At 37.3% G+C, this 17,204-nt stretch overlaps 1 protein-coding gene across 3 annotated transcripts in view; it reads right to left on the bottom strand.

Annotated features, from left to right (window-relative positions):
* Positions 1-17,204, bottom strand: part of LOC120997970 (probable cation-transporting ATPase 13A5) — a 284,487-nt gene that overhangs the window by 111,541 nt on the left and 155,742 nt on the right. For 2 of the 3 annotated variants that reach the window (XM_040428355.1, XM_040428357.1), the window contains 4 exons: positions 3,243-3,400; positions 1,603-1,791; positions 712-773; positions 8-161 (listed from right to left, as the gene is read on the bottom strand). In XM_040428355.1, the coding sequence (XP_040284289.1) occupies positions 8-161; positions 712-773; positions 1,603-1,791; positions 3,243-3,400 (563 nt within the window). The remainder of the gene's footprint in view (positions 1-7; positions 162-711; positions 774-1,602; positions 1,792-3,242; positions 3,401-17,204) is intronic. The other variant, XM_040428356.1, reaches the window with a different exon arrangement.

The following is a 17,204-nucleotide window of genomic DNA, read 5'->3' as shown; positions in this document are numbered from 1 at the left end:
ACATTACCCAGCCTGTTCCTTCAAACATTTTCATGTCTAGTGGATCTCCATTTACTTTTCCATCCATTAAAAACAAAGAATGGCAGCTGGCCATTGCTCCAATCAAAAGACTCCAGGGTAAAGTACATCCAGGTGTAATGGGCACTGCCTCCAGAAATCTGCTACACATTGGAATAAAAAGTAATAAGTAATTGGTAGGGAAAAATATTTAGAAAGGGATTTCTTATTTTATGTAAACTAAGCAGATCTATAACTTTCTAATATGTTTGTGATTCAGTTCTCACAATTTTGAAGATCTCCCACTACTATCACTGATTGGAAAAACTACTTTGCAAACAAGAATATCCTTTTATTATAGAGAATAATAAGCTAGACATTCAGTAAACAGTATACTGGTTTTAATACACACACACAACTTCCATAGACATATAGGAGAATGCATCAAGCCTGCAATCTAGAATTCTGGCATGAGAAAGTCCCAACATTCAGTTATGCGTCTTTGTGGACTTATTTGCATCATTTTGCATTTTTACACCATTCGCTCTAGTTTGGAAAAGTGGGTGGGAAATTTGGCATGGTTAGCCTGTTGAGCAGATTTAAACTAGATTCATCAAATGCAAGTCACAAAAAATGTTTCAATCTTACTCCAGTAGAGGAGTGTCCTTCAACATGTAGTTTTCCAGACATGAAAATAGGTCAAAATGAACTTACCTGTTCCCTTCACAAGGAACAATGCCCCACAAATCTAAGCAATCTTCTGTTAATGTACCTGTCTGAAGAAAAATATACTAGTCTGTACTTTTAAATAACAAACAACAAATTCATATCAATTACTTATCATTAACAGTCCAATGTGTCTCATAATTGTCTAACTTACACTAGATACTTTACACATACACTATTATATGTTATGCAACCAGAGCTGACCATGTGAACATGGTGGCTCAGTGGTTACTGCTGGTGCCTTGCTAGGTTAGAATTTGACCACGGAAAACATCTGAATGGAGGTTGTATGTTCTCCCCATGTTTTTTTTTTCCATACTCCAAAGACCTAAAGACCTATGATAATGTCTGTAAAGTGCTGCAGAATATGTTGGTTTTATATGAACAAGTAAGATAAATAATGCAAACTGGAGAACTACGTGTATTGATAAATGTATTCTCTCATAAAGAAAACCTTTTTCAAATGTATCCTCTGCTTATCACTACAGATCCAACTTTTGTAACCCCCAGTAATCAGCTGTTTATGGCAGGAGAAGCAACATCTAACTACACATCTGTTCTACGGTGGGTACTCAACCAAAGACAGGCTAGGTTCACAAGGATGGAAGCTTCTCTTACAGAAACGTTCTCCATTTTTGGTTAATGTAAGGAGAGTTTCAAATAGGAGACTTCCCCTTGATGATGTCAATATTACCTAATAAGGCATATGAACATGGGTTGTCTTTATGTTGCAGCCACTATAAATATTAACAACAGTTTGACACAATTTTAAAGTGTGTCCAAAAGCAAGGAATTTCTGTAATGTAAAAACTGTTAAACCATGTTCATATCTTTGGGATTACTAAATGTATAACAATATTGTAAAGATATAAAACATACTTTATCAAAACAGACAAGGTTCAGCTGTCCACAGACAACAATCCGTTGAGGACTGATACAAAATATCCCTTGGTTTCTCAAACGAGTTTGTGAATAGAGGGTGCAGATGGTCAATGCTGGAGGCAGAGAAGCTGGAATTGCAACAGTGGCCATGAGGAGACTATTGATTACCAAATCTTTTGCTGTAGCCTACAAAATATATGGAAGCAAAAAAGAAAAAGTTACTTATAATTCATGAGGCAGATATCATTAGGCAGTAGATTTTATTGTAGGTGAATAAATATCTGATGTTGCTACTCTAGATGTAATTGGTTATGTAAGATACCATATTTTTCTCAGTATGATAATCGAGTGCCCGAACTGAGAATTTACAGCAGGTCCAATTCATATCTGTTTTTGCAGATTAGCATAGCCCTTACCATTGAAGCAGTTAGGGGAAACAACATAATGCATACAGAAGCTATCCATTTAGCAAGGATACATTTCTTACATCCACAAAATTCATACACAGTGATGTGCATGGGGCATTTTGTGGATAAACAAGCAAATTTATTGTAAGAATTTGGTTTGCCTCTTCAGCAGGGCTGCAGACGGTGCTCCGGAGCCGAAGCAGAGTCTGTGCATTTGCCCTGCTAATCAGAGCAGAGGAGCAGGCAGGAAATTATCAGGGCAGAGCTAAATGTCTGGCCCTATCAATCTTTCAGCAGGTGGGTGCTTCTTCAACTGCGGAGACAGCCCCCACACATGAAGAAACCCTGATAAGATAAATCGATTTGTTATAATCAACGCAACTGTTGTGAATTAATGTAACTACTTGGGGTAGGGCATTCCAGAGAACTGGTGTAGCTAGACTGGGAGTAAATTTCCTAAGAATATTATCAATTTTCTATTTAAAACAGGTGGCCAGATCTTCAGTACATATCTTCAGTGCATATTTTTGGGGGATTATTGGAAAGTGATGACCATCAAACCAGGAATCAATAAGTAGAAAGGGATGAGAAGTACACTATATGTACAAAAGAATTGGAATACTACTCAATGATTGAACTTGGGTGTTTCATTCAGGCCCAATGCTATAGATATATAAAATCAAGCACTTAACCATGCGGTCTGCCTGTACAAACCTTTGTGAAAGAATGGGTTGTTCCAAAGAGCTCAGTTAAGTCTAGAATGGTACTGTAAAAGGATGCCACCATTGTAACAAGTCAGTTCCACAAGCAATGCCTCACTGCTGAAGACAATCGTTGGCTTCAGCAGTTGACCATGCCCATCCCTGGGCTGAAGTAAACAAGCCATGGACCAGAAGATGGACACATAGGAGACAGTATGCAGGAGCGCAAAGGTGGGAAGCAGGTAAGTATGAATCATTCCAGTGGAGGCAGGTTACAGGATTTATTCCCAGATAATCTCTTTAAGAATTAAAGGATCAATTCATAATTCCACAATGACAAACATATGAAGTTCTTACCACTTAAAAGGCAATATTTGATCTTATTACTTGCAAGAAACTATACAAAATAGTAACAATATGCCTTTATAGCACTGAAATAGGAAAGTGGAATATTTATGTTGTTTATACCCTTCTTATACTACAAAGTGTTTAGGATACATAAGATGTCATAACAGGAAGAAGTACTTACTCCATTTAGTGAATTAATGACAACAGTATAAATTACTCCAGCAAAAGAAAGCACTATTAATCCAGTGATGGCTTTCAACACCTCTTTGTGAAGTTTAAAATTAACAGGTTTTGGATGAAGAATTGAACTTATTAGGTCTCCTTTTGCAGTGTTGAACCCTAGATTTAAAACAGTTACAAAAGTATTTCAGTTACTGAATCCATGTGAATTTGGCACATAATTACAAAGTTGAAGACAATATATGGATCACATACCTAAGAATCATCATAGCAGATCACCCAATATCTCTTGTTACATTACAATCAAGGTATGTTCATAGGCATATTTGTTACAGACATTTCTGTGACTGAATCTCTGTCTAATATATCTTAAGGTTTGTGCCTGCAATATCTGAAGGGACTTTTACAAACCTAATTCAGATCTATGAAACTGTTGTAGAAATTTCTGCCACAAATCTGCTCTGTGTGAACATGCCCTTATGAGGCACAACATGATATGATTCTAGCAAGTAGAGATGATCGAAGTTTTGAAAAATTTGATTGGGCAGCTTCGCTGAAGTTTGCCAAGAAATTTGATTTGTTTTTAATTAATTTGTTATGAATCGCAATAAATCTGGTATACCCAGCCCAATCTGCCAAATCGTATTCTTCCCCCTTGGTGGCCCAATCTCAGTGTGAAGGCTTGGAAGTAAATCTGCAGGGAGAGTGCAGGGAGACTGCAGGTAGAGTGTATCACAGTGTACATCAGTGCACCAAGATTCATAGCTAATCTCTTCTATTAGCTGTAGATTTACTGTGTATCAGTATTACAGGTCAATGTTACTGTCAAGTCTAATTTATCTCCATGAAATTAACTGTGCAGTGCACCAAGATTCAAGTAGTCAACAGCAGTGGCAGTAACAGTGTGCACCAGGATTCATAGCTAATCTCTTCTGTTAACCAAAAAGAAATGCATACAGCAACCTTCAGTAAAGTAAAAAAAAAGCTGTTGCATGCCCCTGAAGGAGCTGTGTCCAAATATCTCCTTAGTAGAACAAATTAAAGATATGGAGGGCACATTAATAAAGTAGTAAAGAAAAAAAGGTTCTTTCAATTCATGTTGCGGCAGTCCAAACACATGCTTTTTAATAAAAAAGTGCTAAGCAGATGGCTCACTCTGATTTATCACGACAGGTGCACTAGTTCAAAGAAACGCCCCCTGATTCTGATTAGTATAAATGTAAGTTGGATGGAACCGGCACTCAAACAATAGGAATTCACGTGGAACTTGAATATTGTTAAAATATTTATTAAACAACAAATAATGTATCCTATGTGCACTAGGTTAAAATTCTAAAACATCTAAAAAGCATATACAGTCATGTGTATCAATCAGATGTCTATAACTGGAACACAAGAATCTGTAGACTCCGACACAGAGGGATGCATCCGTATTTCCCAGAATATATTGGCTATTTGGATCGCAGCCGTCCGTGACAGAGCAAAACAGAGTAAATAGTATAAGTGTGCCCCAGATATAGTCAAATGTAGTCACCATCCAGATTTCACAAACTTATGCATATCAATAAAATCTTATGCCACCTTATAGGATATAGAATATAAGATATTTGGAGTAAGTCCGTAGTTCACACCACGTGTGAGTAGTCTATTTGTAACGGACGTCTCAAAGGTCTGAGTACGCCTATGTATACAAAAAAAGTCAATTGTCCAGAAAATAAGCAGCTTTCGTACTTATACCGCCTGTTATTCCGTGGTTTAGTACAGCTTCACTTAGATTATATCTTTACTCACTGTGACCCCAGTCGGCTCACTGAATGGATTCCGCGGAAGGGTTACTTCTCGTGGCGTTTGCACGCTTCAGCCTTTCTCCGCTTGATTTGTATCCGGTCAGGTCTTAGTTTGAATCCCGTCTCTATTCTCGCGGGAGACCTGTATCAGGTATTTCACTTTCTTGAGTCCTGCAGTCAGCCTTGGTCTTACGTGAGCTCAAAGTGGGTAAATCTGTTCGTTCTTTAGTACATGGCCATGCACCGCTGAGATAGTTGCTTCACAGGTAATACGCCCAGACGCGTTTCGAGATGTCTTATATCTTCCTCAGTGGGTAACCTGTGAGTTCTGATCTCTCATCTTTTATATTCTTAGCTTAATTGGCTAATTAATTCCACCTGTTCCAAAAATACTATGGTAGGGTGGAACCTTTAATCTTCTTTAGTCTTTCTTTTTCCATATAATCGGTATCTTTCTTCAGTAATGCATTTATAATGGTGTCTTCCCTTATATATATGTATACACATAAATTATATACGCAAATATAATATAAATATTTAAAAGTATTAAGAATATATATAAATAAAAATGTAGTATAATATAAAAATATATTTCTATTGTGTTTGGAATCTTATAGAGTATTCGCTATCTAACAATCAAGTGAGACTTTTCTATTCATCACATCCTTATGTCGGCATTATCTGATTCTATTTTATTCAGATTGAGTTGTGTCGACTTCTAACCTGAGATTTCCTTTTACTATTTACTATTGCACTGATTTTTCATTGCGGTTTTTTGTGTTACGTTTTTTTCACTGCAATTTTTATATTGCGATTTTTTATATTGCGGTTTTTTCCTGCGTTTTTTTTCTTTTTAAAATTTTTATTTTTACAAATATATCTAAGTAGAATGGTCTTAGCTGCCTATTGTTTTAGTAAATTTTTCAATCTAATTATTTCATCAGAGACTTTATATTTTTCCATTCTTGTATGTAGATCAGTACTTAATGGCAAATGTCTATTTATCCATATAACCCGCTATGAATGAATTCATAGTTCTAACCATAGTTAATTTTTTCTATAGTCTGTGTCTTTGTTTTCTATATTTCAAATAAAACCAAAAATTTCCAGATCTGAATTTAGCCCTGCGGGAAGAAGGCTGCCAAAATCAAAAATCCTTCTGGATTCTGCCCGTGACATTCTCATGATGTGATTGCCTCCTCTCCAGTGCAGATCCACCTTTTCCAGGGCCACAAAAGAGAAACCCCGCGGATCACTATTATGGAACATTTTGAAATGTTTGGATAGAGAGTGGTTCTCATATCCTTTTCTGATGTTATTTAAATGTTCCGTGATTCTCACTCTCAGGGGTCTCTTGGTTCTGCCAATGTACTGTTTCTGGCAGGGGCACTGGAAAAGGTAGATTACACTGGAGGAATCGCATGTCAGGCAACCCTTGATGTCCAAAGCAAATTGGTTTTGAGTAGATTGGACCCTGCTTATCTTTTTGGGAAAGGTTGAATTTTTGCATCCCGAGCATCTCCCGCATCTGTAAAACCCATTCATATTCAGCCATTTTTGGAGTGTAGGTGTTTCTTTCTTTTTGTGATTAATTATTGAGGGTGCTACTTTTAAACCTAAATTTGGTGCCTTTGTGAAAGTAATTAAAGGGGAAGTGTGTAACATGGGTCCAATGACCCTATCTCTTAATAAAAAGTGCCAGTGTTGGTTAATGATGTGTCTTATCTGTTTAAACCGTGAACTGTACGGTAAAATTAATCTCAGTTCACATTCCTTATTTGTGTCTTTGTGAATATTTGGCTGAAAGAAGGACTTTCTCTCTGTTCCTCTTATTTTTTCCAGAGCATCTGTCAGGACTTTCTCGGGATACCCTTTACACTCAAATTGCTGTTTCATTTTAAGGGCCTCAATCTCAAAATCCACTTCATCTGTACAGTTTCGCTTTATACGGCGGAACTGACCTGAAGGAATGTTTAACAGCCACTGGGGTAAGTGACAGCTCGTGAATGGTATAAAGCTGTTTTTCGCTGTTGGCTTATAGTGGGTATTGCATCTATATTTATTATCACACATTGTGATCTGGATATCCAAAAATTCCAAAGATACTTCTCTTATATTAGCCAGGAAGATCAGGTTTTTATCATTCTTATTCAGGGCCTCTAGGAATTGTTCTAACTGATATCTATCTTTTTTCCAAACAAACAGGACGTCGTCTATGTAGCGACGCCATAGGGCCAGGTCCGTCCCCAGTATGGGAGTGATGGTTTCATATTTCCACTGTGCTAAAAATAAATTTGCATAACTGGGGGCGAACCTGGTCCCCATGGCAGTCCCACACAATTGTAAAAAATGATCGCCCTCAAAATAAAAGTAATTATGATGGAGTATGAATTGAATTCCCTCCATCAAAAATTCTATTTGCTTGGTACATAAGGTGCCGTCCATTTCTAGTTGTAATTTTACTGCTTCCATACCTTGGTCATGTCTTATACTCGTGTAGAGAGACTGGACATCCAAAGTGCCAATGATCCAACCAGGTTCAACATCTAGCCCCTCCAACGTTCCAATAATATCCGTGGTATCCCGGATATATGACCTAGTCCTCCTCACCACAGGCTGTAATAATACATCGATGTACTGAGAAAGATTGGAGGTCATCGATCCTATGCCGGATATTATGGGGCGTCCAGGTGGTTTTTCCATGCACTTATGGATTTTGGGCAGGCAGTAGAAGACAGGAAGTCTCCCCTGCGTGCCCAAAATGAAGTTACGTTCTTGGTCGGACAATATCTTGTCCCTAATCCCTCCATCACAATAGCTGGTGAGACTTTTAGTAAATTCCTGTCCTGGGTCTCCTTTCAATTTTTTATATGTAGTAGTGTCTCCTAGTTGTCTAAGACACTCATCAATATACTGTGTAGTATTCATGACCACTATGGCTCCTCCCTTATCTGCGGGGCGTATTGTAATGTTTTCTTGTTTCTGCAGTTCTTTAATGGCCCGGATTTCACCTCCTGTTAAATTGTTCCTTTGATGCTGTTTATCTTTGATCTTTCTTAAGTCATTTTCAACTGATCTTTGAAATGTTGCCATATCATGGCCAATTTCATTTCTTGGAAATTTCCTCGATTTATTTTTTAAATTTGTATGTTGTACTGCTCCCCTGTTTACATTGTCATCATAAATTTGAGGGTCTGCTAATATGGGGTTCTTTTGGAAATATTTTTTTAAACATAATTTCCTCATAAACTTTTGCAGTCCTATATATGTATCGAACTTATTGAGTTTGGATGTGGGTGCAAATTTCAGTCCTTTATCTAGGAGTTTCATCTGTGTGTTTGTGAGTACTGTAGAACTTATATTGACTATTGAGTCTAGCGGGGTTATTAGTTTCTCCTTCTGTCTCTCCCCCTTCTTTCTCTTTCCTCTTCTTGTTTTTGTGCCTCTGATTTTGTGTATTGATGTTGATGATGTTGTCCCCTGTATGGTCGTTTGTACGGTTGTTGATGGTATATTGGGGATAAATTCCGCTGTCTCAGGTTGTACGGGTGAACTGGTGGGGTTTGTCGTGCGTGTTTTCTTACTGGTGTCTGTGAGTATTGAATTTCCCTTAGTGAGGGTGATCTGTGTCTTATCCTTGGTTTGTGATGTGGTGGGGTTCTGTCTAAAAAATACTTGTCTTGTAAATTTTCGTATCTATTGTGTGTTGGTATATTATATCCTCCCTGACTGTAATCATTATTTTCTCCCACCTCCAATCTCCTCTCTTGTTGATTTATTCCTCTCTCTGTATTTGAAACAACCACTGGCACCTGTGGTGGATCAAACACAGATTTCGGGTAGTTCTTATATTTCTTTGTTTTTTTATTCATTATTTCCAATTCTGTCTTATCTAGACCTTTGCATAGTTTTTCTTCCCATTCTTCAAATTCACTGTCTTTGGGGAATTTTTCAAGTATCTGTTTATATTTAGATATTTCTAGATTTAGGTTTTCTAATATTTCCATTCTTCTTTTAATTATAACTTGTATCAGTGCAATAGATTGTGAGAATAATAAATTCTCCCATTCTTTATTAAAAGAATCACAGCATAGATCTTGTGCTGGCGTTTTGATAAGCATCAAGCCTCTAGGTATTTTCCCTTGTTCTACAAATTGTTTAAGTGATCGTACCTCCCAATATTGTCTTAACTGTTTTTGTAGCAGATACTCTAATTCTCTGAATGTTCCTGCTAGTGTGGGTTTACTATGGTGTTCATTACTAGCATTCCCTTCAAAATTATAGGCTTCAGCTGTCTGCCGTTTCAATTCCACGTGGTTCCAAAAGTCCATGATTAAATCAGAGGAGCTCTAGCTGCTTAATTGAGGGTATGAAAATGTTTTACAAAAAAGTGCTAAGCAGATGGCTCACTCTGATTTATCACGACAGGTGCACTAGTTCAAAGAAACGCCCCCTGATTCTGATTAGTATAAATGTAAGTTGGATGGAACCGGCACTCAAACAATAGGAATTCACGTGGAACTTGAATATTGTTAAAATATTTATTAAACAACAAATAATGTATCCTATGTGCACTAGGTTAAAATTCTAAAACATCTAAAAAGCATATACAGTCATGTGTATCAATCAGATGTCTATAAGTGGAACACAAGAATCTGTAGACTCCGACACAGAGGGATGCATCCGTATTTCCCAGAATATATTGGCTATTTGGATCGCAGCCGTCCGTGACAGAGCAAAACAGAGTAAATAGTATAAGTGTGCCCCAGATAAAGTCAAATGTAGTCACCATCCAGATTTCACAAACTTATGCATATCAATAAAATCTTATGCCACCTTATAGGATATAGAATATAAGATATTTGGAGTAAGTCCGTAGTTCACACCACGTGTGAGTAGTCTATTTGTAACGGACGTCTCAAAGGTCTGAGTACGCCTATGTATACAAAAAAAGTCAATTGTCCAGAAAATAAGCAGCTTTCGTACTTATACCGCCTGTTATTCCGTGGTTTAGTACAGCTTCACTTAGATTATATCTTTACTCACTGTGACCCCAGTCGGCTCACTGAATGGATTCCGCGGAAGGGTTACTTCTCGTGGCGTTTGCACGCTTCAGCCTTTCTCCGCTTGATTTGTATCCGGTCAGGTCTTAGTTTGAATCCCGTCTCTATTCTCGCGGGAGACCTGTATCAGGTATTTCACTTTCGTGAGTCCTGCAGTCAGCCTTGGTCTTACGTGAGCTCAAAGTGGGTAAATCTGTTCGTTCTTTAGTACATGGCCATGCACCGCTGAGATAGTTGCTTCACAGGTAATACGCCCAGACGCGTTTCGAGATGTTTATCTCTTCCTCAGTGGGTAACCTGTGAGTTCTGATCTCTCATCTTTTATATTCTTAGCTTAATTGGCTAATTAATTCCACCTGTTCCAAAAATACTATGGTAGGGTGGAACCTTTAATCTTCTTTAGTCTTTCTTTTTCCATATAATCGGTATCTTTCTTCAGTAATGCATTTATAATGGTGTCTTCCCTTATATATATGTATACACATAAATTATATACGCAAATATAATATAAATATTTAAAAGTATTAAGAATATATATAAATAAAAATGTAGTATAATATAAAAATATATTTCTATTGTGTTTGGAATCTTATAGAGTATTCGCTATCTAACAATCAAGTGAGACTTTTCTATTCATCACATCCTTATGTCGGCATTATCTGATTCTATTTTATTCAGATTGAGTTGTGTCGACTTCTAACCTGAGATTTCCTTTTACTATTTACTATTGCACTGATTTTTCATTGCGGTTTTTTGTGTTACGGTTTTTTCACTGCAATTTTTATATTGCGATTTTTTATATTGCGGTTTTTTCCTGCGTTTTTTTTCTTTTTAAAATTTTTATTTTTACAAATATATCTAAGTAGAATGGTCTTAGCTGCCTATTGTTTTAGTAAATTTTTCAATCTAATTATTTCATCAGAGACTTTATATTTTTCCATTCTTGTATGTAGATCAGTACTTAATGGCAAATGTCTATTTATCCATATAACCCGCTATGAATGAATTCATAGTTCTAACCATAGTTAATTTTTTCTATAGTCTGTGTCTTTGTTTTCTATATTTCAAATAAAACCAAAAATTTCCAGATCTGAATTTAGCCCTGCGGGAAGAAGGCTGCCAAAATCAAAAATCCTTCTGGATTCTGCCCGTGACATTCTCATGATGTGATTGCCTCCTCTCCAGTGCAGATCCACCTTTTCCAGGGCCACAAAAGAGAAACCCCGCGGATCACTATTATGGAACATTTTGAAATGTTTGGATAGAGAGTGGTTCTCATATCCTTTTCTGATGTTATTTAAATGTTCCGTGATTCTCACTCTCAGGGGTCTCTTGGTTCTGCCAATGTACTGTTTCTGGCAGGGGCACTGGAAAAGGTAGATTACACTGGAGGAATCGCATGTCAGGCAACCCTTGATGTCCAAAGCAAATTGGTTTTGAGTAGATTGGACCCTGCTTATCTTTTTGGGAAAGGTTGAATTTTTGCATCCCGAGCATCTCCCGCATCTGTAAAACCCATTCATATTCAGCCATTTTTGGAGTGTAGGTGTTTCTTTCTTTTTGTGATTAATTATTGAGGGTGCTACTTTTAAACCTAAATTTGGTGCCTTTGTGAAAGTAATTAAAGGGGAAGTGTGTAACATGGGTCCAATGACCCTATCTCTTAATAAAAAGTGCCAGTGTTGGTTAATGATGTGTCTTATCTGTTTAAACCGTGAACTGTACGGTAAAATTAATCTCAGTTCACATTCCTTATTTGTGTCTTTGTGAATATTTGGCTGAAAGAAGGACTTTCTCTCTGTTCCTCTTATTTTTTCCAGAGCATCTGTCAGGACTTTCTCGGGATACCCTTTACACTCAAATTGCTGTTTCATTTTAAGGGCCTCAATCTCAAAATCCACTTCATCTGTACAGTTTCGCTTTATACGGCGGAACTGACCTGAAGGAATGTTTAACAGCCACTGGGGTAAGTGACAGCTCGTGAATGGTATAAAGCTGTTTTTCGCTGTTGGCTTATAGTGGGTATTGCATCTATATTTATTATCACACATTGTGATCTGGATATCCAAAAATTCCAAAGATACTTCTCTTATATTAGCCAGGAAGATCAGGTTTTTATCATTCTTATTCAGGGCCTCTAGGAATTGTTCTAACTGATATCTATCTTTTTTCCAAACAAACAGGACGTCGTCTATGTAGCGACGCCATAGGGCCAGGTCCGTCCCCAGTATGGGAGTGATGGTTTCATATTCCCACTGTGCTAAAAATAAATTTGCATAACTGGGGGCGAACCTGGTCCCCATGGCAGTCCCACACAATTGTAAAAAATGATCGCCCTCAAAATAAAAGTAATTATGATGGAGTATGAATTGAATTCCCTCCATCAAAAATTCTATTTGCTTGGTACATAAGGTGCCGTCCATTTCTAGTTGTAATTTTACTGCTTCCATACCTTGGTCATGTCTTATACTCGTGTAGAGAGACTGGACATCCAAAGTGCCAATGATCCAACCAGGTTCAACATCTAGCCCCTCCAACGTTCCAATAATATCCGTGGTATCCCGGATATATGACCTAGTCCTCCTCACCACAGGCTGTAATAATACATCGATGTACTGAGAAAGATTGGAGGTCATCGATCCTATGCCGGATATTATGGGGCGTCCAGGTGGTTTTTCCATGCACTTATGGATTTTGGGCAGGCAGTAGAAGACAGGAAGTCTCCCCTGCGTGCCCAAAATGAAGTTACGTTCTTGGTCGGACAATATCTTGTCCCTAATCCCTCCATCATAATAGCTGGTGAGACTTTTAGTAAATTCCTGTCCTGGGTCTCCTTTCAATTTTTTATATGTAGTAGTGTCTCCTAGTTGTCTAAGACACTCATCAATATACTGTGTAGTATTCATGACCACTATGGCTCCTCCCTTATCTGCGGGGCGTATTGTAATGTTTTCTTGTTTCTGCAGTTCTTTAATGGCCCGGATTTCACCTCCTGTTAAATTGTTCCTTTGATGCTGTTTATCTTTGATCTTTCTTAAGTCATTTTCAACTGATCTTTGAAATGTTGCCATATCATGGCCAATTTCATTTCTTGGAAATTTCCTCGATTTATTTTTTAAATTTGTATGTTGTACTGCTCCCCTGTTTACATTGTCATCATAAATTTGAGGGTCTGCTAATATGGGGTTCTTTTGGAAATATTTTTTTTAAACATAATTTCCTCATAAACTTTTGCAGTCCTATATATGTATCGAACTTATTGAGTTTGGATGTGGGTGCAAATTTCAGTCCTTTATCTAGGAGTTTCATCTGTGTGTTTGTGAGTACTGTAGAACTTATATTGACTATTGAGTCTAGCGGGGTTATTAGTTTCTCCTTCTGTCTCTCCCCCTTCTTTCTCTTTCCTCTTCTTGTTTTTGTGCCTCTGATTTTGTGTATTGATGTTGATGATGTTGTCCCCTGTATGGTCGTTTGTACGGTTGTTGATGGTATATTGGGGATAAATTCCGCTGTCTCAGGTTGTACGGGTGAACTGGTGGGGTTTGTCGTGCGTGTTTTCTTACTGGTGTCTGTGAGTATTGAATTTCCCTTAGTGAGGGTGATCTGTGTCTTATCCTTGGTTTGTGATGTGGTGGGGTTCTGTCTAAAAAATACTTGTCTTGTAAATTTTCGTATCTATTGTGTGTTGGTATATTATATCCTCCCTGACTGTAATCATTATTTTCTCCCACCTCCAATCTCCTCTCTTGTTGATTTATTCCTCTCTCTGTATTTGAAACAACCACTGGCACCTGTGGTGGATCAAACACAGATTTCGGGTAGTTCTTATATTTCTTTGTTTTTTTATTCATTATTTCCAATTCTGTCTTATCTAGACCTTTGCATAGTTTTTCTTCCCATTCTTCAAATTCACTGTCTTTGGGGAATTTTTCAAGTATCTGTTTATATTTAGATATTTCTAGATTTAGGTTTTCTAATATTTCCATTCTTCTTTTAATTATAACTTGTATCAGTGCAATAGATTGTGAGAATAATAAATTCTCCCATTCTTTATTAAAAGAATCACAGCATAGATCTTGTGCTGGCGTTTTGATAAGCATCAAGCCTCTAGGTATTTTCCCTTGTTCTACGAATTGTTTAAGTGATCGTACCTCCCAATATTGTCTTAACTGTTTTTGTAGCAGATACTCTAATTCTCTGAATGTTCCTGCTAGTGTGGGTTTACTATGGTGTTCATTACTAGCATTCCCTTCAAAATTATAGGCTTCAGCTGTCTGCCGTTTCAATTCCACGTGGTTCCAAAAGTCCATGATTAAATCAGAGGAGCTCTAGCTGCTTAATTGAGGGTATGAAAATGTTTTACAAAAAAGTGCTAAGCAGATGGCTCACTCTGATTTATCACGACAGGTGCACTAGTTCAAAGAAACGCCCCCTGATTCTGATTAGTATAAATGTAAGTTGGATGGAACCGGCACTCAAACAATAGGAATTCACGTGGAACTTGAATATTGTTAAAATATTTATTAAACAACAAATAATGTATCCTATGTGCACTAGGTTAAAATTCTAAAACATCTAAAAAGCATATACAGTCATGTGTATCAATCAGATGTCTATAAGTGGAACACAAGAATCTGTAGACTCCGACACAGAGGGATGCATCCGTATTTCCCAGAATATATTGGCTATTTGGATCGCAGCCGTCCGTGACAGAGCAAAACAGAGTAAATAGTATAAGTGTGCCCCAGATAAAGTCAAATGTAGTCACCATCCAGATTTCACAAACTTATGCATATCAATAAAATCTTATGCCACCTTATAGGATATAGAATATAAGATATTTGGAGTAAGTCCGTAGTTCACACCACGTGTGAGTAGTCTATTTGTAACGGACGTCTCAAAGGTCTGAGTACGCCTATGTATACAAAAAAAGTCAATTGTCCAGAAAATAAGCAGCTTTCGTACTTATACCGCCTGTTATTCCGTGGTTTAGTACAGCTTCACTTAGATTATATCTTTACTCACTGTGACCCCAGTCGGCTCACTGAATGGATTCCGCGGAAGGGTTACTTCTCGTGGCGTTTGCACGCTTCAGCCTTTCTCCGCTTGATTTGTATCCGGTCAGGTCTTAGTTTGAATCCCGTCTCTATTCTCGCGGGAGACCTGTATCAGGTATTTCACTTTCGTGAGTCCTGCAGTCAGCCTTGGTCTTACGTGAGCTCAAAGTGGGTAAATCTGTTCGTTCTTTAGTACATGGCCATGCACCGCTGAGATAGTTGCTTCACAGGTAATACGCCCAGACGCGTTTCGAGATGTCTTATCTCTTCCTCAGTGGGTAACCTGTGAGTTCTGATCTCTCATCTTTTATATTCTTAGCTTAATTGGCTAATTAATTCCACCTGTTCCAAAAATACTATGGTAGGGTGGAACCTTTAATCATCTTTAGTCTTTCTTTTTCCATATAATCGGTATCTTTCTTCAGTAATGCATTTATAATGGTGTCTTCCCTTATATATATGTATACACATAAATTATATACGCAAATATAATATAAATATTTAAAAGTATTAAGAATATATATAAATAAAAATGTAGTATAATATAAAAATATATTTCTATTGTGTTTGGAATCTTATAGAGTATTCGCTATCTAACAATCAAGTGAGACTTTTCTATTCATCACATCCTTATGTCGGCATTATCTGATTCTATTTTATTCAGATTGAGTTGTGTCGACTTCTAACCTGAGATTTCCTTTTACTATTTACTATTGCACTGATTTTTCATTGCGGTTTTTTGTGTTACGGTTTTTTCACTGCAATTTTTATATTGCGATTTTTTATATTGCGGTTTTTTCCTGCGTTTTTTTTCTTTTTAAAATTTTTATTTTTACAAATATATCTAAGTAGAATGGTCTTAGCTGCCTATTGTTTTAGTAAATTTTTCAATCTAATTATTTCATCAGAGACTTTATATTTTTCCATTCTTGTATGTAGATCAGTACTTAATGGCAAATGTCTATTTATCCATATAACCCGCTATGAATGAATTCATAGTTCTAACCATAGTTAATTTTTTCTATAGTCTGTGTCTTTGTTTTCTATATTTCAAATAAAACCAAAAATTTCCAGATCTGAATTTAGCCCTGCGGGAAGAAGGCTGCCAAAATCAAAAATCCTTCTGGATTCTGCCCGTGACATTCTCATGATGTGATTGCCTCCTCTCCAGTGCAGATCCACCTTTTCCAGGGCCACAAAAGAGAAACCCCGCGGATCACTATTATGGAACATTTTGAAATGTTTGGATAGAGAGTGGTTCTCATATCCTTTTCTGATGTTATTTAAATGTTCCGTGATTCTCACTCTCAGGGGTCTCTTGGTTCTGCCAATGTACTGTTTCTGGCAGGGGCACTGGAAAAGGTAGATTACACTGGAGGAATCGCATGTCAGGCAACCCTTGATGTCCAAAGCAAATTGGTTTTGAGTAGATTGGACCCTGCTTATCTTTTTGGGAAAGGTTGAATTTTTGCATCCCGAGCATCTCCCGCATCTGTAAAACCCATTCATATTCAGCCATTTTTGGAGTGTAGGTGTTTCTTTCTTTTTGTGATTAATTATTGAGGGTGCTACTTTTAAACCTAAATTTGGTGCCTTTGTGAAAGTAATTAAAGGGGAAGTGTGTAACATGGGTCCAATGACCCTATCTCTTAATAAAAAGTGCCAGTGTTGGTTAATGATGTGTCTTATCTGTTTAAACCGTGAACTGTACGGTAAAATTAATCTCAGTTCACATTCCTTATTTGTGTCTTTGTGAATATTTGGCTGAAAGAAGGACTTTCTCTCTGTTCCTCTTATTTTTTCCAGAGCATCTGTCAGGACTTTCTCGGGATACCCTTTACACTCAAATTGCTGTTTCATTTTAAGGGCCTCAATCTCAAAATCCACTTCATCTGTACAGTTTCGCTTTATACGGCGGAACTGACCTGAAGGAATGTTTAACAGCCACTGGGGTAAGTGACAGCTCGTGAATGGTATAAAGCTGTTTTTCGCTGTTGGCTTATAGTGGGTATTGCATCTATATTTATTATCACACATTGTGATCTGGATATCCAAA

Source organism: Bufo bufo, chromosome 4 (genome assembly GCF_905171765.1).
Source record: "Bufo bufo chromosome 4, aBufBuf1.1, whole genome shotgun sequence".
NCBI lineage: Eukaryota > Metazoa > Chordata > Amphibia > Anura > Bufonidae > Bufo > Bufo bufo.
This window is presented reverse-complemented; position numbering and strand designations above follow the sequence as displayed.